Source organism: Dendrobates tinctorius, unplaced genomic scaffold (assembly GCF_039654945.1).
Source record: "Dendrobates tinctorius isolate UK_male_01 unplaced genomic scaffold, ASM3965494v1 ptg000009l, whole genome shotgun sequence".
NCBI lineage: Eukaryota > Metazoa > Chordata > Amphibia > Anura > Dendrobatidae > Dendrobates > Dendrobates tinctorius.
The window spans coordinates 26257334-26281582 of record NW_027361677.1 but is presented as its reverse complement, the minus strand read 5'-3'; the positions used below and the strand labels follow the sequence as shown (position 1 = coordinate 26281582).

General features: G+C 44.9%; 1 protein-coding gene and 1 long non-coding RNA gene across 2 annotated transcripts in view; one reads left to right on the top strand and one right to left on the bottom strand.

The window, feature by feature from the left end:
* The window catches only part of MLYCD (malonyl-CoA decarboxylase), a 65525-nt gene extending 50879 nt beyond the window's left edge, over positions 1-14646 (top strand). The window contains exon 5 of the mRNA XM_073585110.1: positions 12833-14646. Coding sequence (XP_073441211.1) covers positions 12833-13366 — 534 coding nt within the window. The 3' untranslated portion in view covers positions 13367-14646. The remainder of the gene's footprint in view (positions 1-12832) is intronic.
* The window catches only part of LOC141097743 (uncharacterized), a 180364-nt gene continuing 166816 nt past the window's right edge, over positions 10702-24249 (bottom strand). The window contains exon 4 of the long non-coding RNA XR_012234039.1: positions 10702-11086. This is a non-coding gene — a long non-coding RNA (uncharacterized lncRNA). The remainder of the gene's footprint in view (positions 11087-24249) is intronic.

Below are 24249 nucleotides of genomic sequence, written 5' to 3'. Positions count from 1 at the left end.
CCGCATTACAGGATTCAGGGGGCTGGGTCGTTGTCGCATTACAAGATTCAGGGGGCTGGGTCGTTGCCGCATTACAGGATTCAGGGGGCCGGGTCGTTGCCGCATTACAGGAAGCGGGGCCGGGTCGTTGCCGCATTACAGGAAGCAGGGGGCCGGGTCGTTGCCGCATTACAGGAAGCAGGGGGCCAGGTCGGTGCCGCATTACAGGAAGCAGGGGGCCGGGGCATTGCAGCTGTACAGGAAGCAGGGGGCCAGGTCGTTGCCACATTACAGGAAGCAGGGGGCCGGGTCGTTGCCACATTACAGGAAGCAGGGGGCCGGGTCGTTGCCGCTGTACAGGAAGCAGGGGGATGGTCGTTGCCGCATTACAGGAAGCAGGGGGCCAGGTCGGTGCTGCATTACAGGAAGCAGGGGGTCGGGGCATTGCCGCTGTACAGGAGGCAGGGGGCCGGGTCTTTGCCGCATTACAGGAAGCAGGGGGCCGGGTCTTTGCCGCATTACAGGAAGCAGGGGGCTGGGTCGTTGCCACATTACAGGAAGCAGGGGGCCGGGTCGTTGCCGCATTACAGGAAGCAGGGGGCCGGGGCGTTGCCGCTGTACAGGAAGCAGGGGGCCGGGGCATTGCCGCTGTACAGGAGGCAGGGGGCCGGGTCTTTGCCGCATTACATGAAGCAGGGGGCCGGGGCGTTGCCGCTGTACAGGAAGCAGGAGGCCGGGTCTTTGCCGCATTACAGGAAGCAGGGGGCCGGGGGCGTTGCCGCTGTATAGGAAGCAGGGGGCCGGGTCGTTGCCGCTGTAGAGGAAGCAGGGGGCCGGGTCGTTGCCGCTGTACAGGAAGCAGGGGGCCGGGGGCGTTGCCGCTGTATAGGAAGCAGGGGGCCGGGTCGTTGCCGCTGTACAGGAAGCAGGGGGCCGGGTCTTTGCCGCATTACAGGAAGCAGGGGGCCGGGGGCGTTGCCGCTGTATAGGAAGCAGGGGGCCGGGTCGTTGCCGCTGTACAGGAAGCAGGGGGCCGGGGGCGTTGCCGCTGTATAGGAAGCAGGGGGCCGGGTCGTTGCCGCTGTACAGGAAGCAGGGGGCCAGGGCGTTGCCGCTGTATAGGAAGCAGGGGGCCGGGTCTTTGCCGCTGTACAGGAAGCAGGGGGCCGGGTCTTTGGCGCATTACAGGAAGCAGGGGGCCGGGGCGTTGCTGCTGTATAGGAAGCAGGGGGCCGGGTCTTTGCCCCATTACAGGAAGCAGGGGGCCAGGGCGTTGCTGCTGTACATGAAGCAGGGGGCTGGGTCGTTACCGCTGTACAGGAAGCAGGGGGCTGGGTCGTTGCCGCTGTACAGGAAGCAGGGGGTCGGGCATTGCCGCTGTCCAGGAAGCAGGGGGGTGGATCATTTCTCTCCTGTCTTGTCATACTCCATACAGCAGTAGCAGAGAGACCAGATTTTAGTTCTGGGCATGCAAACCATTGGACAATGGCAGCTGCAATTAATGCTGGAGAGGGAAGCGGTAGTTCCAGCACCTATAGTTCTAGGAGAAGATGGAATGGATGGCATGTTACAGAGAATTATGTCCAGGAACTGGCCCATCTGACTGGTATGTGCAGCAGAGGCCGTTCTACCTTGCTGTGGGACAATAGTGCAGCAGGCTTGTGATTTACTCCAGGTTTTGTGTAAAAGGAATGTCAGTGATCCCCCTCCCTGTAAAGAAGCTCCTATTTATTTGAAGTGACAGGATCTCATATTCAGCCTCTTGGGTTATTTTGCAGCTTGAGCTAATGGCGTCGTATTGCTGATGAGTGTGAATAGCGCCGTGTGCTTTAAATGACACAACACCCATTTAGTAATATTACACGTGCGCCGGCTCCGGGGCTCGTTCACTTTCCTTAGTGCGTTCCGGCAATGTTCATGGCCCCGTTCTATGATTACGGGGAGCCGAGCCTGTTAACCTTCTCCGCCCGCCAGCTCTCATCTATAGACGGGTCTGCCGCCATTACCCGACTACTGCCGGAATTCACAGAGACTAATAGTAATTCTTTCCTTGGCCGCTCGGTAAATGCCGGCGTAATCTTCCCCCCATTATCCTGCAGACAATGGGCCTTTATTTGTTTCTCTCCAGCACATTCGCGGGTCGCAGATAATAATTTTTTGTTGCGGGCAGCTTGTATTTGTGTTCCCTGATGGACTGCGGCGTATTAGCCGCTCCTAGGATATGACAATACTATCCGGCTGGGGCCGAAACCATCCCGCTGAGGACACTTTTCTCACTCATTTCATATCCGCGGCTTAGTATAGATTTTTGGAGACTTCTGCAAACACATCTCATCTTTTATGTGATTTTTTTTCATATGGAGAAATCGAGAGAATAACCCAGTTATTCTGGGGAACGGATATGAAGAGCCCAGACACGAAATGTAAAAAGAGGCCAAAAAATTCTGATATGAACGTATCCAGGAAAACGAATATAGCTGCACTGAAGCCATTGGTATATTTGTACGATTGTAATACGGGGAGCCGCTACCAAATCCCCCCCGCTGTCATGTTATCATCCGTGAGAACAAAGGATCGGCCATGTTGCCATCCAACTTTCTATTCTTTTGTTTCTCACTTCCTCTGCTCTTTTGATGGTGTTTGGATTCTTGTGTGTTCGCCCCCTTTTAAAGGGATTATCCTATGAGCAGCATATGCAGGGGTTCCCAGATCGAGGACCCCAAGAGATTCCGTTAGAGGTTGTCCTTTTCCACAAAATACTGCTCCCCGTGAGCCGTTTGTAATAGAAAAGCAAACCATGTCCCACCGCTGCTCCCGGAGCTTTCCGTCCACACTGGCAGAGCTTCTAAGGTCACTGATCGTCTGCAGTGCTAATGTGAGCTCCGACTCAGCAATGGGCTTTCCATCCACACTGGCAGAGCCGCTGGGGTCACTGATCGGCTGCAGTGCTGGCAAGGAGCTTTGTGTCTACTCTACACCGGCAGAACCGCTGGCGTCACTGATCGGCTGCAACGCTGGCAAGGAGCTTTGTGTCTACACCGGCAGAACCGCTGGCGTCACTGATTGGCTGCAACGCTGGCAAGGAGCTTTGTGTCTACACTGGCAGAGCCGCTGAGGTCACTGATCGGCTGCAGCTCTGGCTAAGTGATGTCAGCACTGCAGATGATCACAAACATCAGGAGCTGCATCCAGGGCATTGTTAAGTGTCCCACTGGTAGACCTAATTGTTTTTTTTTTTTGTGCAGATGATTCCTCTCCCTGTAGCGGCAGAATAGAATGGCGCCTTTCCCTTCTGTTCCATGTAATGTCTCGTGGTCTCGCCACACGCCGGTGATATTCTTCTTTTATTGTTCACAGCCGGCTAAATTTAAAGCAGGGCGAAGATAAAAAGAGCGAGGTCAAGAGACGATCTGAGGAAGGAAATAATAATTTGTGGAAACTTTCTAACCTTTCATGTAAGAGGATTTCACTTCTCGGCTCGCACACAGCGTCCCTTTCGGTCAGTTTTATCGGATGAATGATCCCGTCCCCCTGAATATGAATGCGATTGTTGATAAGAGACTTTGTGACGGACATTCTGCCTTCATTCCGCCCAGCGCTTATCTTCTTGGCGCAGGATGCGAGGGTCTCCAGATCGAGATGCTTTATGAAAGCTTTCTGTGTCCGCACAATCACCAGTTATTATTTCCTTCTTTTCCTTTTAATCCATTTTTATTAAATTTTTTTTTGTAATGTGGTTTTATTGAGAATCCACCTTGTTTTGGGATCATTGCCTTGCCAACCTACTCTTCCAACCTTCCCACTTCAACTCAGTACATGCTTCCATCCAACCATTTATGATTTTTAGGATGGATGCCGTTTTCTTCTTCGTGGTTTGGTGACCAAACTCCTACTTAGGTTTTCATGTCTGCAGCCAAGTGTGACCACCTGGATAAGCTATAGAAGTTGCCATATTTTGCAAAGATGTTGCCACAAGGATAGATTTATTTTAAATGGGGAAATGCGGTACTGTGCCAAAGTTGTAAGCAGATTTTTGAAAAATGCCGCAGAGCAAGAAGCTTGCAACCAAAAAAGTGTTCAGTTTCTTTTTATCAATTAACAAAATGCAAAGTGAATTAACAAAAGAAAAATGTAAATAGGGTGAATATTTGGTGACCGCTCGTCGACTTCATCACTTCGTCTCGTTCACTAGCACACTTTTTTTTAGAAGGATCTTGGCAGGAGGTTGTTCCAAACATCTCGGAGAACTGACCCCAGGTCACTATTTGGTGATCACCCCACGCCTTCATCCCTTCGTCTGTCACTTGCACACTGTTTTTAAATTATCTTGGCCAGAGGTTGTTCCAAACATCTTGGAGAACAGACCCCAGGTTAATATTTGGTGACCGACCATCTGTCACCTTCATCACTTCATCTTGTACACTCTTTTAGAAGGATTTTGTCAGGAGGTTGTTCCAAACATCTTGGAGAACTGATCCTCAGGTCTTCTGTCTATGAGGATTTTGCAGATCCTTCTCTCTTCATGTGATGCCAGAGAGACTGCATGATGTGAGGTCAGGGATCTGTGGAGGACACATCTCTGTGATGGGCAATGTTGTTCAGGGAAACCTTGTGTAATGTCATCATGTGGATGAGACACGTACCTCCTACCTAACCATTGTACAGAGCAATTAGCAGTCATGGCAACTCCTAATTCAGCATTTGTAATGCCCCTGCTGCATTGCCAAACTGCTCAGAAATGGTGAAGGAACAAGTCAGAGATGAAAGGTCTCCAAATTCCCCAGATCCTAATCCAATCAATCAGCTGTGGGATGTCCTGGAGGAACAAGTCGGATCCATATAGGCCACAGCGAGCAACGCAGAGGACTCTTAGTGCCAGATACCACAGGACACCATCTGAGGTCTGGTGGAGTCCATGGTTCAGAGAGAGGTACCTACACAATATTAGCCAGGTGGTCTAATTCTATGGGTGATATGCTGTTTTGGTAAAAATATTTGGTGCAAGGGTGGCCACCGAATGCCTCTCCTGCACTAAAGTGCAAAATGTACCGTATGTCTTTTACAGAATTCATTCTATTCCGTCGAGGGTGCAGTGAAGTGTTTCACGTGAACTGCGACTTGGTGCCATCACTGCAAGGGACTCAAGTCAATATTTGGAAAGCTAATCCAGGCTTGTTATCTGAATTAACAAAGTACAATCAGTCGCCTTTCTTCTGTCTCGGATCACTGGCCACGTATGGGTTTTCAGTGGAGATAACTTCTGGCCACCGCTTCTCTCTGATGCCATATCAAAATCCAACTATTCCTCTTTTCCCCAACTTGTGACATCTGGTGAAAGTCGAAACACCCCCCACCACCCCATACATATTAGATGGGGTTGGTCGTTATTCATCTTAAGTGCATGCTAGCCTTAACGGGTTTTGTCTGATGTTCTTTGCTCAGGAGCACGCTACTCCTCTTCTTCCTGGCTTCATCCTCACCAGGAGGCGGTGCGCTCCTGAAAACTGACCATTCGGACCATGGGTGCACCACTTGCCCAAAATATGCACTTTCCCATGCTAAAAGTAGTAGATCCAGCCAACACTTGTAAGGCAAGCTTGCTAGTGAAATGGTTAATGCATTTATCCTTTTTTTTATTTTTCCTATTGGTGGAAGGTAATCTAGCGCTGACATTTGCGGTTGTCAGTACCACTTGAACATCAAAGGCCGGCGTCTGCTGTCATTTCTTTGTGGGCTCGATAAGTTATTTAGCGCCTGTGATGTGCCTTTCTGTCTTGCTTAGTAACTGCCTCGGATCTGCAAAAAAGGCTTTTGTGCCCGGCGCCGGCTGACTGAAAGGCTTTTTAGCAGGGAGGACGGAGGGGTGTCACGCGGAGGCCCACGCCGTGCCATGTTCAGCCGCATTTAAAGGGACTGTCTTCTATCTCCAGCTAACAGCTGTGTAACATTAGCAGATGTGACAAGCGCCACACGACCCTTGTGAAGCTGATGAGTTTCCAGATGAGATAAAGACATCGGATGATTTTATTTTTTATGATTGATGTTTCTTGCCGGAGACTGCAATAAGAGTCGCGTGAAGAGAGATTTGTTTTTACATGGTATTGTCAGGGCAAGCAATTATGCAAATTGGGATGTGAAAAGGATCCTAATGGGCTTACAGTCAAGGTGAATGAGTGGCGATAGCGCCTCTTCATTCCAAGTCCACCTTCAGGTAATGGGATCATTTCAGGTTTTTTTTTTTTCTTTTAGGGTGGAAGAAGCCGAAGACGGGCCGATTGACTGTTATGTCAATGGCAATCTTCAGCTTCGATCTTGTATGTTCGATGAGGGTCAGATCCAGGACCCCAATCGATTGCTCCTTTAGGGCTGCTGAGCGTCTTTTTTTTCTGACAGCCCCATGGATAATGAATGGGAGCGACTGTCAGGCATCCAAGCTGTCGTTCTGAAAGGTCCTGACAAACTGTGTGGGTTCCTGATGTTGGACCTCCACCATCAAAAAGTTATCACCTCTCCTGGGGATACGTGATTGTTTTCACCAGACAATCCCTTTTAATTTTGTTTGACTTCCGATTTCTGGGTTCATTGATGGTCTGTGTCAATACGTTGATTGACTTGCGTCCTTCATTTTTCACCAGTTTTCTTCTCTGCGAGCTCTAGCTCTAATTTTCAGTTGTCTCTGAGCTGGTGGGTATAGACTAGCTGCTATGCCGAAAAATCCTCAGCATGGACTACATTATGCAGCAGTACTGAGCAGTGTGCCTCTGAATCCAGCTCTGGGTGCGAATACATTTACTAGAAAGTAGCAGCACATTGTGTCAACTTTTCCTCTCTTTCTCCAGCGTTCTTGGCCTCTTGGTTCTTGGGTTCTCGGGCCTCTCTGTTCTCCAGCCCCTCGGCTCTTTGTTTTTTCTCTGCTCTCTATTTTTCCTCTGCCTCTTGCTTCTCTATTTTTCTTTGGCTGTCAATTTTTCTTCGGACTCTTGCTTCTCTAATTTTTATCTGCTTTTTTTTCTTGTCCCTCTTTTTACTCAGCTCTCTCTTTTTCCTCGGCCTCTCGGTTCTCTATTTCAGAGTGGATTGCATGTTTAAGAGGCAGGACAGTGGCTCATCAGTGGAGAAAGAAGCATATTTCTGTCCTACAAAGCTTCATATGTTTGCTTGTACTATTGGTCCACACTGGTATCTTTTGTGTAGGAGCAGCGTATTTGCCATGCTTTTATGTTTGTGTTGTTCTTTGCGCGGCTCATCGTCGTGTCTTGCACATACGCTTTATATCTCTTCTACAGTGGAGGGCACTCTTGCTCTCTTCGTAGCGCACAGGGCGCCTCGTGTGCTCTCCACTTTCGTTGGACAATTCATTATTTTTTCCTACAAACACCTTTTTATCATTTGTGACAAATTCCGACCTTGTGCTTTGTCTTTTTTGCGTTCTCAGCTAACAGAAGACGTGACATATATTTCTTTGGTGGTGGTGGTGGTGGGGGGGGGGGATAAAGAAACGCCTGTGGTCAGGCTTTGGTGGGAGCAGTTTCTGATGCTGTTGGTTTTTTTTTCGACAGGTGGCTCAATTTTTCTGGAATCCACCGGAAGCCTTGTCAAACATTTGCGTTTTGCTGGCGGGAGAGCTGCGCTTACCCTAGCGTGTCTTTCCCTCTTGCCAAGGAAAGAACTGTAACACTGAGGCGTATGTCAAACGGGTGACACAGTAGTTGGTTTTTAAACCCGCTGAGCGCGTCCTCTTCATTATCCCCAGCTGCAGTGTGTTCAGGGAGGGAGGCTGTTTACTGAGCCACCGTGCTGAGAAGCCAAAAACTAAATGGATTTGGACAAATTTTTTACAGAATTATTTAGCAGTTTAAAAATATCTGTAATACATGCAAGGTCGATCAGTATTACAATTATATTATTTGTCTGGATGCACGAATCCCCTCCAGAGCTGCATTCTGAATTCTGATATTCTCCTGTCCTCCAGGACTTAACGTCTCACTGTCGCCCTCTTCTGGTTCAGTATTTCTACAGTATTCATTATATTTTAGGTTTAAAACCACCATCCAACCTCCAAACCTAAATACGCCATTCCTGGTGTAGTGTCTTCCGTTCTTCCTTCTGAGAAAGGGGCTTTGCAGGGCTTGGTCTAGACAGGGCATGCTTGATCTCCGCTGCATTCATTGTCTGAGGAAGAAAGTTTCTACAGTGTCCATTTTATTTTAGGTGTAAAGCCACCACCGAACCCCAAGCCTAAATACACCATTCCTGGTCTAGTGTCTTCAGTTCTTCCTCCCTGAGAAAGGGGCTCTGCAGGTTCTAGTCTACACAGGACTGGGGGTGATATGCAAGTTTGATCTCTGCTCCATTCATGGTTGGAGCAAGAAATTGTTTGTACAGTGTCCATTATGTTTGAGGTATAAATCCACAATCTAACCCCCAAACCTAAATACACCATTCCCCCCCCCCCCCCCCCCCCAGAGAAAGGGACTCCGCAGGGCCTAGTCTAGATAGGGGCAGCATGTTCGATCTCTGCTCCATTTAGGGTCAGAGAAAGAAATTGTTTCTCCAGTATTCATTATGTTGTAGGTCTAAAGCCACCACCCAACCCCCCCAAACCTAAATACACCGTTCCTGGCCTGGTGCCCTCCGTTCTTCCCTATCTCCAGAGAAAGGGGCTTTGCAGGGCCTAGTCTAGATAGGGGCAGGAGGTGTGCATGTTCGATCTCTGTTTCTACAGTATTCATTATGTTGTAGGTCTAAAGCCACCACCCAACCCCCAAACCTAAATACACCGTTCCTGGCCTGGTGCCCTCTGTTCTTCCCTATCTCCAGAGAAAGGGGCTTTGCAGGGCCTAGTCTAGACAGAACAGGTGGTTTGCAAATTCAATATCTGCTCCATTCATTGTCCGAGACAGAAGCTCAGTGCTGCACAAAACATACAAAATACATAAATAGTAAGTGCCCGGTTACTTCAGGTCTCCTACTCCAGTCAGAACTCTTCTCTATAGTGATCATTCTTTTGCTGTGCTGCATTGTAGGAGGTGTAATTTGTTTTTTGGGGGACACAGTGCTTCTTATAATAGTCTTCCTGCTTTGGGCACTTATAACTTTGCAGTGAATCATGTTGTCTTCTGTGCTGTTAAGATCTGCAACCTAATAGAAAAGCCTAATAATAATGTGCTCCATGCGGAGTAATGGCTGTCCGCTTCCTGGTGACGGGAATATGTAGCTGAAGTGTACAGGAGGAGTGGGGGCTGCGCACATCGGAGGAGGACATTGCTCTCTTGAAGATGCCAGGATTAAATTATTCCGTCATCTGTCGTTCTATTACTAAAATAACAGAACACTTGTCTGGTGACAGGTTTCTCAAAAGTTTCTAGTGTTTACTGATAAGTACAGGAAGCCCCAGAAGTGCTAGACTATAAAGGATTCTGACTCACGCGGCAACAGCGAAACATGTACATAGGGGCAGTATTATAGTAGTTATATTCTTATACATAGGGGCAGTATTATAGTAGTTATATTCTTGTACATAGGGGCAGTATTATAGTAGTTATATTCTTATACATAGGGGCAGTATTATAGTAGTTATATTCTTATACATAGGAGCAGTATTATAGTAGTTATATTCTTGTACATAGGGGCAGTATTATAGTAGTTATATTCTTATACATAGGAGCAGTATTATAGTAGTTATATTCTTGTACATAGGGGCAGTATTATAGTAGTTATATTCTTGTACATAGGGGCAGTATTATAGTAGTTATATTCTTGTACATAGGGGCAGTATTATAGTAGTTATATTCTTGTACATAGGGGCAGTATTATAGTAGTTATATTCTTGTATATAGGAGCAGTATTATAGTAGTTATATTCTTGTACATAGGAGCAGTGTTATAGTAGTTATATTCTTGTACATAGGGGCAGTATTATAGTAGTTATATTCTTGTACATAGGGGCAGTATTATAGCAGTTATATTCTTGTACATAGGAGCAGTGTTATAGTAGTTATATTCTTGTACATAGGGGCAGTATTATAGTAGTTATATTCTTATACATAGGGGCAGTATTATAGTAGTTATATTCTTATACATAGGAGCAGTATTATAGTAGTTATATTCTTGTACATAGGGGCAGTATTATAGTAGTTATATTCTTATACATAGGAGCAGTATTATAGTAGTTATATTCTTGTACATAGGGGCAGTATTATAGTAGTTATATTCTTGTACATAGGGGCAGTATTATAGTAGTTATATTCTTGTACATAGGAGCAGTATTCTAGTAGTTATATTCTTGTACATAGGGGCAGTATTATAGTAGTTATATTCTTGTACATAGGGGCAGTATTATAGCAGTTATATTCTTATACATAGGGGCAGTATTATAGTAGTTATATTCTTGTACATAGGGGCAGTATTATAGCAGTTATATTCTTATACATAGGGGCAGTATTATAGTAGTTTTTTTCTTGTACATAGGGGGCAGTATTATAGTCCTCCACCAGCTGATGTGAGAGCTGTGAAGTCTGTGAGGAAGGTTGTACTACAAGTGCAGGAGAACCTGTCTTACCTATATTGTAGTAACTATACACACAATCATCCGTTCTAATAAAGGTCATGTTCCCAGCCCCGATAGCTCTCTCTGCAGCCTCACTAGACAGTATGATACAGAGTCTATAGGAGACAAATGATGCCAAATATTTAATGAAACCCAATTGAAAAAAATGTGTTGTAATCGCAATTTTGTGCATGTGGATAAGAACAAACATCCCCAGAGGTGGAGAACCTCCATTAATCTGTTCTGAGCAAGATAATGTAATGCAATTAACATAAAAATCTTTGAGCCTGGAATATTGTATTTCTGTGATTCCAGATAATATCGGAATACCATAACCTACAGACTATCTTTCAATCCAGTTATTTGGCCCTTGTGTTCTCAGTAGAAGCAGAATCACCGGCACATTGGCTCTGGAATGATTCCATCTTGTCCGTTTCGCTGCAGACTTTTGTGCCCTGTGATGTAGGATGTGGGGTCTAATGGCAGCACCGGTGTGGCCTCGGCGGTGACTTGGCGCAGTTTTCTGTTTTGTGTGGATTCCCAGTGGAAGCAGCAGCACCTAAAAACAAAAAGTGAGAATGCAGGTTCATTATAAAGCTGTATGGATCGGTGAGACGTTAGCACAGTGTGAACCCTCCTCCATTGATTCATCCCTGTGATTTTGCGCTGGCTTCCTAATTCCTGTGCTTCCCCTTCCCTCCTGGGTTGCCAGATGTAATTAATGGCATGTGTGGGCTTTCCAAGTCATTATGGGGTATGTGCCCAGTTACCAGACGCAACACTTGAGGATGTAGCAGTAGCATGGTCCTGGAAGACCCCTGTAATAAAGCACTGGCCAATCAGTGAAATATATTGAAAATAGAAATATCCCTTGAAACCCAATGGTACCCCCATGTGCGCTATTATTCTAGACTTGTCCGGTTGGAGATTTCTTTTAAAAAAACATTAAACCCAAAGCCGACTGATGGTAAAACCAAACAATATCACATTTGGAAAATGGTTGCTGACATTTGTAAAGTTTATTTAATTGAAAACTCCACGGTGATCCGGGCGGAATCTTTGTATAAGGTAAGTAGTATCCATGGTGACCGGTGGAGTGAAATAATAGGTTAAGTGTAATGTGCCATTCCTCTTAGTTTCTGCCTCGGGAATGATTAATGACGCCTCTAATGAAAGCATGTTTTCTTCTCGCTGACGGATATTAGGGATTTAATGAAAACGAGTTAGACCGGTGGCCACTGGCAGAATGTTGCTCTCTAGATGGATCAGGACCTTGAATTAATCCCCCCCCCCAAACTAGCAGCATTGTTTATGTGGCTTTTGAAAAGACACAGACTAAATAATTTCATTATTAGCTCGATTGACAATTTGTTCACATTTGTGGGACGCAGGCTTGGTGGTTGCATTGGTAGTCCATGGCTGCCAGACCAGACCTTCTTACTTGCTGGCATCCCTGGTGGGTCTTCCGGTTTGTCCGTTCAGTGGGATGTTGGCGAATCTTTTTATTTAAAGCCTAATCTAAAGTATTGCTTTCACTTTCCCACAAAAATTCTAGCTGATCTGTTGGATCCCAGCACTTAAGGTGTCCAATTTTACTGTAGTGCCTCCACAGGTAAATGGAGGTATTGCACAATTGTAAACAATGGATTGACTAAGGAATGCAGAAGTGGGCTGGGTCCTTCTGCATGCTCCTGAACAGTATCCCTTGCCCTGAACCAGGGGTTCCTGCTGTTGTAGTGGTTAAGGGGGTCTTAGGAAAATTGTTTGTTAAAGTTTTCACTTGCTCAAGAATTGTTCAATGTCTCCTTAGTTCTTCATAATGGAGTTGCTTTGAAAAGTTTATGTTGTGTCTGTAGAGGCTGCAGGTGTTTTAGGCCAAGCTTCTGGCCTGTAAGACTTGGCATATTGTAGCTAATCTGTTCACAGATTATGAAGGCAGCCTTTGAGAGAGGGGGGGTATTTTTTTTTTCATATTGCTAGAATATGCTATCACTTTATCATCAATTGAGGGTGTGACCTATGAACTTCCATCAATCCTACTATTTGTTTGTTCCTTTGAATAGCAATGGTTTTGGCCACCTAGCTCTGCACGGGACTTGATCTTCTGTCCTCAGGAGCGCACTGCTGTGGTTTTCTTGCTTTGCTGGTAGACAGTGCTCTCTTGGTGACTGACAGTGCGCTCCTGAATATTCACATCCCGACCAAGCAGCATGATTGTGCTAACTATAGAACTTGATCTAAGCGTAAGAATGGATACAAAGATGTGTCATCATTTATATATTTGTTTTGACATTTTATTTTGCAGGGAGAGTTTTCCCAATTATCGGAGTTTTCCAGTTTATCCCCAATCCCTGGATTTACCAAGTGGCTCCTTGGTGCTTTCAACTCGCAAACCAAAGAGTTGGGACGGACTGAGCTCTTTTTGGAATCTGAGTGTAAGGAGATATCGGACATTACAGGGGCACCAGCTGTTGAGACCCTGAAGCGCCTCTTCACCAGCAATGAGTGGATGAAGTCTGAGAGACTGGTCAAGGTGCTGGAGGCCCCTCTGATGAGGCTCTGCGCTTGGTACTTGTATGGAGAGAAACATCGTGGTTTTGCCTTAAACCCTGTAGCAAATTTCCATTTACAAAACGGGGCAGTGCTATGGCGACTGAACTGGATGGCTGATACAAGTCCACGGGGTGCTGTGGCTTCCTGTGGCATGATGGTCAACTACCGTTACTTCTTAGAGGACACGTCGGTGAACAGTGCTAGATACCTCCGCATGAAGCACATTGAGGCCTCCGAACAAGTTCTCAACTTGGTTTCTCAATTCAGAAAGGACAGCAAGTTGTAGATCGGAGCGGTCTGCAGTGAAAGGAAGGAAGTGGTTGTGCTTAGTACCAAGTACAGTCCACTTTGTGGTTGGTTATGTGTTTTTGCCGTATGAGGCCTTGTCTCATGACTGCTGAACTAGAGACATTGTAAGGATATGATTTCACTTGCACATTGTTGATTATTTTCTATTATTTGGGAAAATATTGCAATCCATAAACTTGTGGTGGATTGGAAAAAGGTAGGCGCTTTCTTCCAAAGGAGAGTGCTGCGGTCTACTTAAATGAATGCAGGAGCTGGATTGAGCCAGTGAGACCTCTGATGGGCTGCAGCAGTAACAGACACTGGCAGTGGACTTGGGGAGGGTGAGTGAGGCACAGTTTGTTTTGACATAAGATGGGGGATTTGCCAAAGTGGAAAAATGGTGCTGCACACAAGTTGTGGAATGGAGTGACTGTTTCTGTAAGCAAGGCATTATGTGTTTTTGTTTTTTTCTAATCCTAGAAAACCCTTTGATTTCTTAGTTGATACTAAAGTGGTCAGTCATTTATTTTTTCAGATTCAATTACCGTACGTCTTCTCAACATTTGGGTTGTCCAGCAGACAATGAGGATTTTCTGTGCAGATTTGTACATGGAGAGTTGGCCGGGGATTACAGTGCTGGCTATGTGATCAGGTCTTTGCTCCTTTCCCTAGAGACTTGTCCTCCATCGATCAGACTTATGGCACACCCTATGGATATGTCATATTTATTCTGGTAATATGGGGTTGATTGATGCTAGCATGATTGCATTTTTTGCCTCCTTTTTTCACTTGCACTTTATTTTTCTTTGAATTTGTCTTTTTATTTCTGTTCATATTTTTCTTGTACTTTAGTCCTTGGATTAAGAGCTGGCTTCACTCAGTGCGGCTGGAGGTCATTGACAGGTGTGTAACTTGGGAAGTGACCTGTTGATTGCCTGCAGTGGTAATGGGCCTAGCTGGACTAGTCTTGTTAGCCTCAATTGGATCTTCGCATTCTCTTTTCTCTGTTATGCTGGTGTCTAATGCTCCACCCTGATATTGTGCCGCCAGGATGTGATTCCATTGGAAGCACATACGCTTAGCAGGAGGTAGAGGTATCAGCATGGGCTCCTTTAGCGGTGCCGTTTTGAATGTGTGTTTGGCTGTGACTACAGCACAAGCTCAATAAATAAGTGAGTGTAAATCTAGTTAACTTTCCATGGCGATCACCACTGGGGCTTCATCTTGTTGTCTCCTGTCTGGCCGATGCTGACCTCAATAAATGGCTGATGTTAATAATCTCTTGGTGATGTGTTCCTTTCCCCTAAAGCACTCCTGCGGGACTAATAAAAAAGAATGACATGGTGTTTATTCAAATAATTGTTGAGGGGGGAATGAGAGTCTTAAATGGGAGCTCATCTTCTTCCCTACTACTGTGAGATCAACTTACCCAGTAACACTTTACAAAAAAAATGGGTTGTTAAATGGCAAATATCCATAAACCATTTTCTTAAAGTTTATCTTTGTTGTCAAAACTTCCTATAGATGTTTATGTTTTGTTCTGTGCTTTTGGTGTTGATGCTGTGCATGTGTAAAGCTCAATTACTAAGGTCTGGCAGGAGCGGAGTTCTAAAAAGCTGACATTGGTGGGGAAAGAAAGACGGGTCAATGGCTTCCTGCATTATCCCAGCAGTCGATATGGCCCATAATGAGCAGCTGATCAAAAGGCCGTCCACAAAGAGTGATCGGTGAAGATGAAGTTCTCTGAGATGAAAGTTGGTTGCTAATCTGCAGCAGCTGAACAGGAGGCATTGTATTGTCTGTCAAACTGTTTTGTGTTGCACTAAATTCGTATTTTATGTTTTTTGCCACAAAATAAAGTTAATTTTGTGCCGACATTGACTGTAGTATATGGAGAGTTGAAGGGTTGCTTTAGGGGTTTTGTTCAGAAATGGCTCAACCCTTGTATCTAGTATTGAACAGGGCATAGTTAAGGGTTAATGTGAGGCATTGGATTTCTGGGACAGTGTAAAGTGTGATTTCATTTATTGTGATAGATAGATCAGGTAGGGAAGGTATGTGAGATGGAGGCTAGATACTGAGTTTAGATTTGTCCACATTGAGCTTGAGAAAGTGAGAGGAGGAGGAGGAGGAGGAGGATGATGATGATATGGCTGATTGCTCTCCAGAATCCTGGAGTGTCTGAGAGGTGACGTCTGGGCCAGAGGGGTAGATCCTGAGTTGTCTCTGGCAAAGGGTATAGATTGAGAAGAGAATGGGTCCTAGGATGGAGCTTTGAGGGACACCAACAGACAGGGGGGTGTGGTGAAGAGGTAGTATGTGAGTATGAACTGCCAAATGTGTGGTTGGTAAGCTATGAGGAGATGCAGGATAGGGTATGGTGTTTGACACCAAAGGATGGCAGGATATGTGGTAGGAGGCAGTGGTCATCTGCGTCTTTGCCCGAGGATGGGTTGAGGAGGAGGAGTTTAGCGAGTTGTCGGTTAGCTTTGGCTGTAGTTTTGTACTTTGGTCAGGGCAGCGTGAGTGGAATGTTGTGGATGGAAGGCAGATTGTAGAAGAGCGAGTTAGATGCAAAGTGAGAGGAAAGTTCATTGTGTCAAACTCCTTGAGGAGCACATCCAGAAAATGTGAGGAAATATATGGGGTGATAGGTGGACATAGCGCTCATGTCAAGGGATGGCTTTTTGTGGCTAGGTGTGATTGTGGTATGTTTGCAAGCAGAGGGGTAGGTGACAGAATTTTGTGATCGAAGCGGGTTAGACATGGGTAAAGTGTGTTTGGGGTGGGAGAGTATTGTTTGGTGTGGTGTTATCTTAATAATGAAGCTAAGTGAGGAGTAGATAATGTCCTACAGGTTTGGTGTGTGATGGACTGATTGAACAGGTTTTGTGTTGAAGAAGTGTAGTTCTATTCCTGAGGGGTGTGTCTAAGTTGGTGTTCTCTTCTGGTTCTATTTCTGGTATTATTTCTGCTGCATACTTAAAGAGACATACTTATGGAGACAGACCTCGGTCACACAGACCTCCACCTCTACACTTATACAAGGGCACAGGAAGTAGGATTGGAAGGACGGCCCAGCTGAAAAACTAATTAAACCCAGGAGAAGACAATAACCCATCAGAAGAGAAACAGCAATTAGTCACACCCACGTGGAGAAATCAGCACAAAGGTGTTGAATATTAGCAACAAGGGATTTAAGGTGAGAAAAAGGCAGTAAGAACAAACTACCTGCCACAACAGTAAGAAGTAAGGCTGGTTTCACATTAGCGTTGAAACAACGTTGCGCACTACATCAATAAGCCCCGCCCCATCCGGGATCACCACCTACTATCGCATTTGCACGCATGCGATCGGCGCACCCTATCTTTAGCATACGGTGCGCAGATCATGCGCTGCCAGTGTGAAAGTAGCGTGCTGCGCACTTTTGACAGTGCGCCATCAAAAGTGCACAGCACGCTAGTTTCACACTGGCAGCGCATGATCTGCGCACCCTCTGCTATGCTAAAGATAGGGTGCGCCAATCGCATGCGTGCAAATGCGATAGTAGGCAGAGAGCCGGATCAGAAACTTACATACGCAGTGCACAACGTTGTTTCAACGCTAATGTGAAACCAGCCTAAGAAAAAAATGTCTAACACACATGAGCAACATTGTTTGTAGTCCTCATTTAATGACAGAAAAACACACAATGGTCACAGACATAACTTGATTCTGACAAAAGTCAGACATTGATCAACAACCATGCTTCCACACAAAAAATGACAACACAAATCATCAAATAAGCAAGGACACACATGATGTGACAAAAGAGACGTGTTAAATCACAGTGTGTCCACTAATTAACATCACAGGCGTCTACAATCTTGGAATCAGTGAGTGGCCTGTATAGAGGCTCCAGCTACTCACTGTGCATATCACACTCAGCATTGACCAAACAAAGCAAAGGAAAGAGTTGTCTCAGGAGATTAGAAAGAAAATTATAGACAAACATGGTAAAGCTAAAAGTTATAAGACCATCTCCAAGTACAGTTGGGGCCAAAAGTATTGACACCCCTGCAATTCTGTCAGATAATACTCAGTTTATCCCTGAAAATGATCGCAAACACAAATTCTTTGATAGTATTATCTTCATTTAATTTGTCTAAAATGAAAAAAACAAAAAAGAAGTTGTCCTAAAGCCAAATAGGATATAATTCCACACCAAACATAAAAAACAGGGTGAACAAAAGTATTGGCACTGCTCAAAAAATCATGTAATGCTTCTCTAATTTGTGTAATTAACAGCACCTGTAACTTACCTGTGGCCCCTAACAGGTGTTGGCAATAACTAAATCACACTTGCAGCCAGTGGACATGGAGTAAAGTTGACTCAACCTCTGTCCTGTGTCCTTGTGTGTACCACATTGAGCATGGGGAAAAGAAAGAAGACCAAAGAACTGTCTGAGGACTTGAGAAACCACATTGTCAGGAAGCATGAGCAATCTCAAGGCTACAAGTCCATCTCCAAAGACCTGAATGTTCCTGTGTCTACCGTGCGCAGTGTCATCAAGAAGTGTAAAGCCCATGGCACTGTGGCTAACCTCCCTACATGTGGCCGGAAAAGAAAAATTGACAAGAGGTTTCAACGCAAGATTGTGCGGATGTTGGATAAAGAACCTCCACTAACATCCAAACAAGTTCAAGCTGCCCTGCAGTCCGAGGGTACAACACTGTCAACCCGTACTATCCGTCGGCGTCTGAATGAATAGGGACTGTATGGTAGGAGACCCACGAAGACCCCATTTCTTACCCCGAGACATTAAAAAGCCAGGCTGGAGTTTGCCAAAACTTACCAGAAAAAGCCTAAAACGTTTTGGAAGAATGTTCTCTGGTCAGATGAGACAAAAGTAGAGCTTTTTGGGCAAAGGCGTCAACATAGAGTTTACACGAGAAAAAAAGAGGCATTCAAAGAAAAGAACACGGTCCCTACAGTCAGTCATGGCGGAGGTTCCCTGATGTTTTGGGGTTGCTTTGCTGCCTCTGGCACTGGACTGCTTGACCGTGTGCATGGCATTATGAAGTCTGAAGACTACCAACACATTTTGCAGCATAATGTAGGGCCCAGTGTGAGAAAGCTGGGTCTCCCTCAGAGGTCATGGGTCTTCCAGCAGGACAATGACCCAAAACACACTTCAAAAAGCACTAGAAAATGGTTTGAGAGAAAGCACTGGAGACTTCTAAGGTGGCCAGCAATGAGTCCAGACCTGAATCCCATAGAACACCTGTGGAGAGATCTAAAAATGGCAGTTTGGAGAAGGCACCCTTCAAATATCAGGGACCTGGAGCAGTTTGCCAAAGAAGAATGGTCTAAAATTCCAGCAGAGCATTGTAAAAAAATTAATTGATGGTTACCGGAAGCTGTTGGTTGCAGTTATTTTAGCTAAAGGTTGTGCAACCAAATATTAGGCTGAGGGTGCAAATACGTTTGTGTGGCCCATCTTTGGAGTTTTGCGTGAAATGATCAATGTTTTGCTTCATTCTCTTTTGTGTTTTTTCATTTAAGACAAATTAAATGAAGATAATAATACCAAAGATTTTGTGTTTGCAATCATTTTCAGGAAGAAACTGAGTATTATCTGACAAAATTGCAGGGGTGTCAATACTTTTGGCCACAACTGTAGCTTGATGTTCCTGTGACTTTAGCTGCACATATTATTCAGAAATTTAGGCTCCATGGGACTGGAGCCAACCTCCCTGGACGTTACCACAGGAGGAAAATAGATGACTAATCAAAGAGACAGATAACACAAATGATAACAGAAGCCCAGAAAAACTGCTAAACAGATTAAACATGAACTCCAAACTCAACAAACATCAGCGTCACATCGCACCATTCATCATTGTAGGAGCCAAAGTGGACTTCATGGGAAACCTCCAAGAAGGAGACCATCGATGAAAAAAAACAAAAAAAACAAGCCAGACTGGAATTTGAAAAACTACATGTTGACAAGCCACAAAGCTTCAGGGAGAATGTTCTATGGACAGGTGACACAACAAAAATTAACTTTTTGGGAAGACACATCAGCTCTACATTCACAGACAGAAAAATGAATCCTGAACACTGTCCCTACTGTGAAACATGGAGGAGGCTCTGTTATGTTCTGGGGCTGCTTTGCTGCATCTGGCACAGGGTGTATCAAATCTGTACAAGGTACAATGAAATCTCAAGACTTATCAAGGGATTCTAGGGAAAAATATGCTGCTCAATGTCAAAAAGCTTGGTCTCAGTGGCAGATCATGGGTCTTGCAACAGGATAATGACCCAAAACACGCAGCAAAAAACACCCAAGAATGGCTATGAGGTAAAAATTGGACTATTCTGAAGTAGCCTTCTATGAACCCTGACCTAACTCCTATAAGACTCTACAACCCACACAAGTGGCTCAGGGAGTGCAACTCAGGCAAAATGGCACATCAATGCAAGCTATAGCAAGAAAGTTTGCTGTGTCTGTCACCATACTATCCAGAGGCTGGAGGCACTACCAGGAGACATGGAGGAGGCCAACAACCCAGCAGCAGGATCGCTACCTCAGCCTTTGTGCAAGGAAAAACAGGAGCACTGCCAAAGCCCACAAAATAACCTCCAGCAGGCTACAAATGTGCATGCGTCTACACAATCGGTTAGAAACCTACTCCATGAGGATGGTCTGAGTGCCCTACATTCACCATGCAGCACTCAAAAGAAATGCAAACACACACCATTACTGACCCACTGCTAAACCGGTCATGCTGCAAGATGTTGCAGACAGCAGATCACTCTCCACAGCATCTCCAGACTTTGTCACGTGTACTCAGTGTGAACCTTTCATCTGTGAAGAGCACAGGGCACCAGTGGTGATTTGCAAATCCTGCTGTTCTGGCCCAACTACCAAGCGTCGTGCATGGTGTTGGTCTGTGAGCACAACCTCCATCTGTGGACATCAAACACACAGACCATCCTCATGGAGTCAGTTTCAAACCATTTGTGCAGACACATGCACATTTGTAGCCTGCTGGAGATCATTTTGCAGGGCTCTGCCAAAACTCCTGTTCCTCCTTGCACAAAGGCTGAGGTAGCAGCCCTGCTGCTGGGATGTTGTCCTCCTGTGACCCCCTCCACATCTCCTGGTCTACTGGCCTGTCTCCTGGTAGTGCCTCCAGCCTCTAGACACTATGCTGACAGACACAGCAAACCTTCTGGCCACAGCTCACATTGATAGGCCATCCTGGATGAGCTGCACTACCTGAGCCACTTGTGTGGGTTGTAGAGACCATCTCAGGCTACAAGGAGTGTGAAAGCACAACCAACATTCAAAAGTGACCAATACATCAGACAGAAAGCATGGGTACGGAGATGTGGTCTGTGGTCCCCACCTGTAGAACCACTCCTTTATTGAGGGTGTCTTGATAATTGCCAAGAATTTCCATCTGTTGTCTATTCCATTTACACAACAGCATGTGAAATTGATTGTCAATCAGTGTGGCTTCCTAATTAGTGGACAGTTTGATTTCACTAAAGTTTGATTTACTTGGAGTTAGAGTCTGATGTTTAAGTGTTCCCTTTATTTTTTTGAGCAATGTACAAAGAAAACTCTGGCTGCAGAATACACATCAAATAGGGTACACTGACTATTCCCTCTCTCTATATATAATCACATAAGACTACAGGCTGCTGTATATACCACAAGAGTACATTGAGGCTTACGTAGAAAAGGGATATACGTTGCTCCTGGTAGAGCAACTCTAGCACCCAAATAGGGTCCAAACCCATAATCCAATAGTAGCAAACAACCAGCCACTCCAGATAGTCAAAACACCTTTCTACAAGAATACAGATCGCCCTTGTGAGCGCTGTTCTCTGACACTTCCCACACAGCAATCCATTTTGATGAAGCTCTAAACAGATCAAACCATTAAATTGTAGATTGAAGGCATGACAGATTTTTGGGACAAACTACTCTGAATGCCAGGTTTATTGATAACATTAGTATTTATCTATATCTTGTACAAAAAAAAGAGACAGACTGCTGGAATTACATAACAGACTAAGATCATACAGTACACATCACTATGCTTTATGTATGTCATAGCATCACTTGATAATTTGTAGACATATCAGAGGATACACTGAGATTCCTGATTAAATATCACATGGGACACACAGATAGCTGTAGACAACACAAAAGAAAGACTGCTGTATATACATCACATAGGAAACCTCAAAACTGCTGTATATAAATCACAGGATACAATGAAACTAGATTAGACACAGTGTACACAAAGATTGCTTTAAGAACATCAAGGAAAAACAAAAAGCTGTATATACATCACATAGGATACACAGACTGTTCTATATAGAACACATAGGATAAACATTCTCTTATATATGCACATCACATAGGTTACACGAAGACTGCTTTAGGTACATCACGTAGGAGACACTGAGACTGCTGTATATACATCATATAGGACACACTGCTGAATATACATCACATAGGAAAAAGAGAAGGCCATAGATACATCACTTAGAAGATACTGAGACTACTAACAAAAAGGCAATTACTTCATGTGTTGGAGCTGTAAACCAGTTGCAAGACATGGAGCCATTGCGACTCAAACCTAGTATTCAAGCATGCCAAAGATACTCTATTACCACATAAGCAGGCTCAGATGTCACTTTATCCAAGCATACTCGCTCATCGCTAGGTAAAGTAGGTATTTTTTCCTCAAACTGCCACAACATGGCACTGCCCTAGGCACTTGAACTCTTGTAAATTATGTCTCGGCATAAGAGCATTTATCCTCATATGGGCAGATGATTAGAATAGTAGCGCTGCATCATTGCCTTAAATGCCCAAACCAACACATTAATTAACTCTGTGCTGCCCTGCTTGATATCTTTGATTCCCTTCGACTTCTCAGCCACCTTTGGAACATAAATACTCACAAACGAGGAACAACAGGGTCCTGATCACCGCACATCTAAAGCGTTAGATTAGCCAGCATACTCTGAAAATATCATTTGGGTGTCTCGCCACGAGTTTGAAATCGTAAAATATTTTTCCACATCTCCCTCATAAAACAATAGCAGGATACTAAGCAGGAACAGTGGGGACCCCCCGCCGAGAGTTGCTCTGGATTTCTCCAGCTTTACTTTACATCATAAGTTTCTCATTTACACTGGTTTTTGCTGCAAAAGATGATATCAGGTCACTCTGCAGGAAAAGTATGAACATACCCTATAAAATACATTGCCAGATGGTGCAAGATTAGTTGAGGGGACAGGCATAATCACATTTAACCATTTATAGCATGCAAATATATTGATTACCTATTTGCAGCACGTTTGATAAATGTATGATTGTTGGGAGTCCGACTGCTACTAGAATGTTCATATATAAGACCACTGCTCCATTTATTTCTATGGGACTCATGTAATAATCCACTCTCTCATTGGGCACGAAGCAATGCTTCCATTCCTGCACCACAGGAGAACAGCAAGCACTTGCTAATGGATCTACACCCTTAATGATGGATCCAGAAATTCAAGCCCTTTTTTTGGAGGGTTCCATTTAAACAAATATTTAAAGAATACAATCCCTTTAACCGCTGCCACATTGAACCTATTCACCTAGACCGACAGCACTCAGCATCCGCAGCGATCAGAACCCACACCGGCAGTCACATTTAAGGGGTTAAGGAGAAATCACTGACATCAGCATTTCATTTGTGCCATCCCACTTTGGGCGCCAATTACGGGGGTATTCTTGGGAAGGAATGGCAGCCAGCAGCCTGATAAAGGCTCACATCACTGCCATCTTGGTACAAACCCTGCCAGAGGCTGGACTTCAAAGGAGAAAATGCAATACAGAGGTAACACATTATGTAAACAATCAATCGTCCAAGTCCCCCTTGGGGACCGAAAAGTGTGAAAATAATGTTTTAAAGAGAAGCCATCATTGATTTTTTGTTTGATAAATCAATTAGAGGCCACTGCTGCTGAACCACCAGGAGATAAACTTATCATAATGGAAAAGTTTTAATCAAACTTTGACAATTATAGACAGTTTTGTTGCCCATCTTCTGGATCAAGTCAACCCCACGATCAATAAGATCTCTTATAGACAGGAGTACAAACATGCCAGAACTGCACCATAACTGGTGTCTGATGCATGGTCCCCGGACTCCGGTGCTGAGCGTTTATTAGTGTTACCAGGAGGCGCAGGGAAAGGCTCCGGGGAACCTAATGAGGCGTCAGATGTCTCCTATTTCCAGGAGAAGAGCTGTCACCGGAGCCCTCCTGTAACAATGATTAATGAGCTCTAAATACAGTGCGTCTGCTGATTAATCCCGTGAATTGCTGCCTCTGCGGGGGCCTCCGGGGATTCTCGTACAGTAGGTCTGCACCACGCCGCACAAGTTGCCTCCCTTCTTCTTGTTGTTTCCTTCACAACAGTAAAGAATAATAATTAATGAGGGATGTCACCTGTGTAGTGGTCTGTATACAGGAAGCAGCCGAGAGGACATGAAACACCATCAGGATGCTGCAGAATCTTATCACATGCACCTCAGCTGCTGCAGAACCTCATCATACACACCTAATCTACTGCAGAACCTCACCATACACAACACAGCTGCTGCAGAACATCATAATGCACATCTCAGCTGCTGCAGAACCTCATAATACACCTCAGCTGCTGCTGAACCTCATAATACACCTCAGCCGCTACAGAACCTCATTACAAACACCCCAACTACAAATGCGTGCCATTCTGGACTCCTGTGACACTACAATAATGATCATACAAGTAGAGGAGAGGACGCCTTCTCCCATCACACCCGATGGACCAAGGCTTTGGT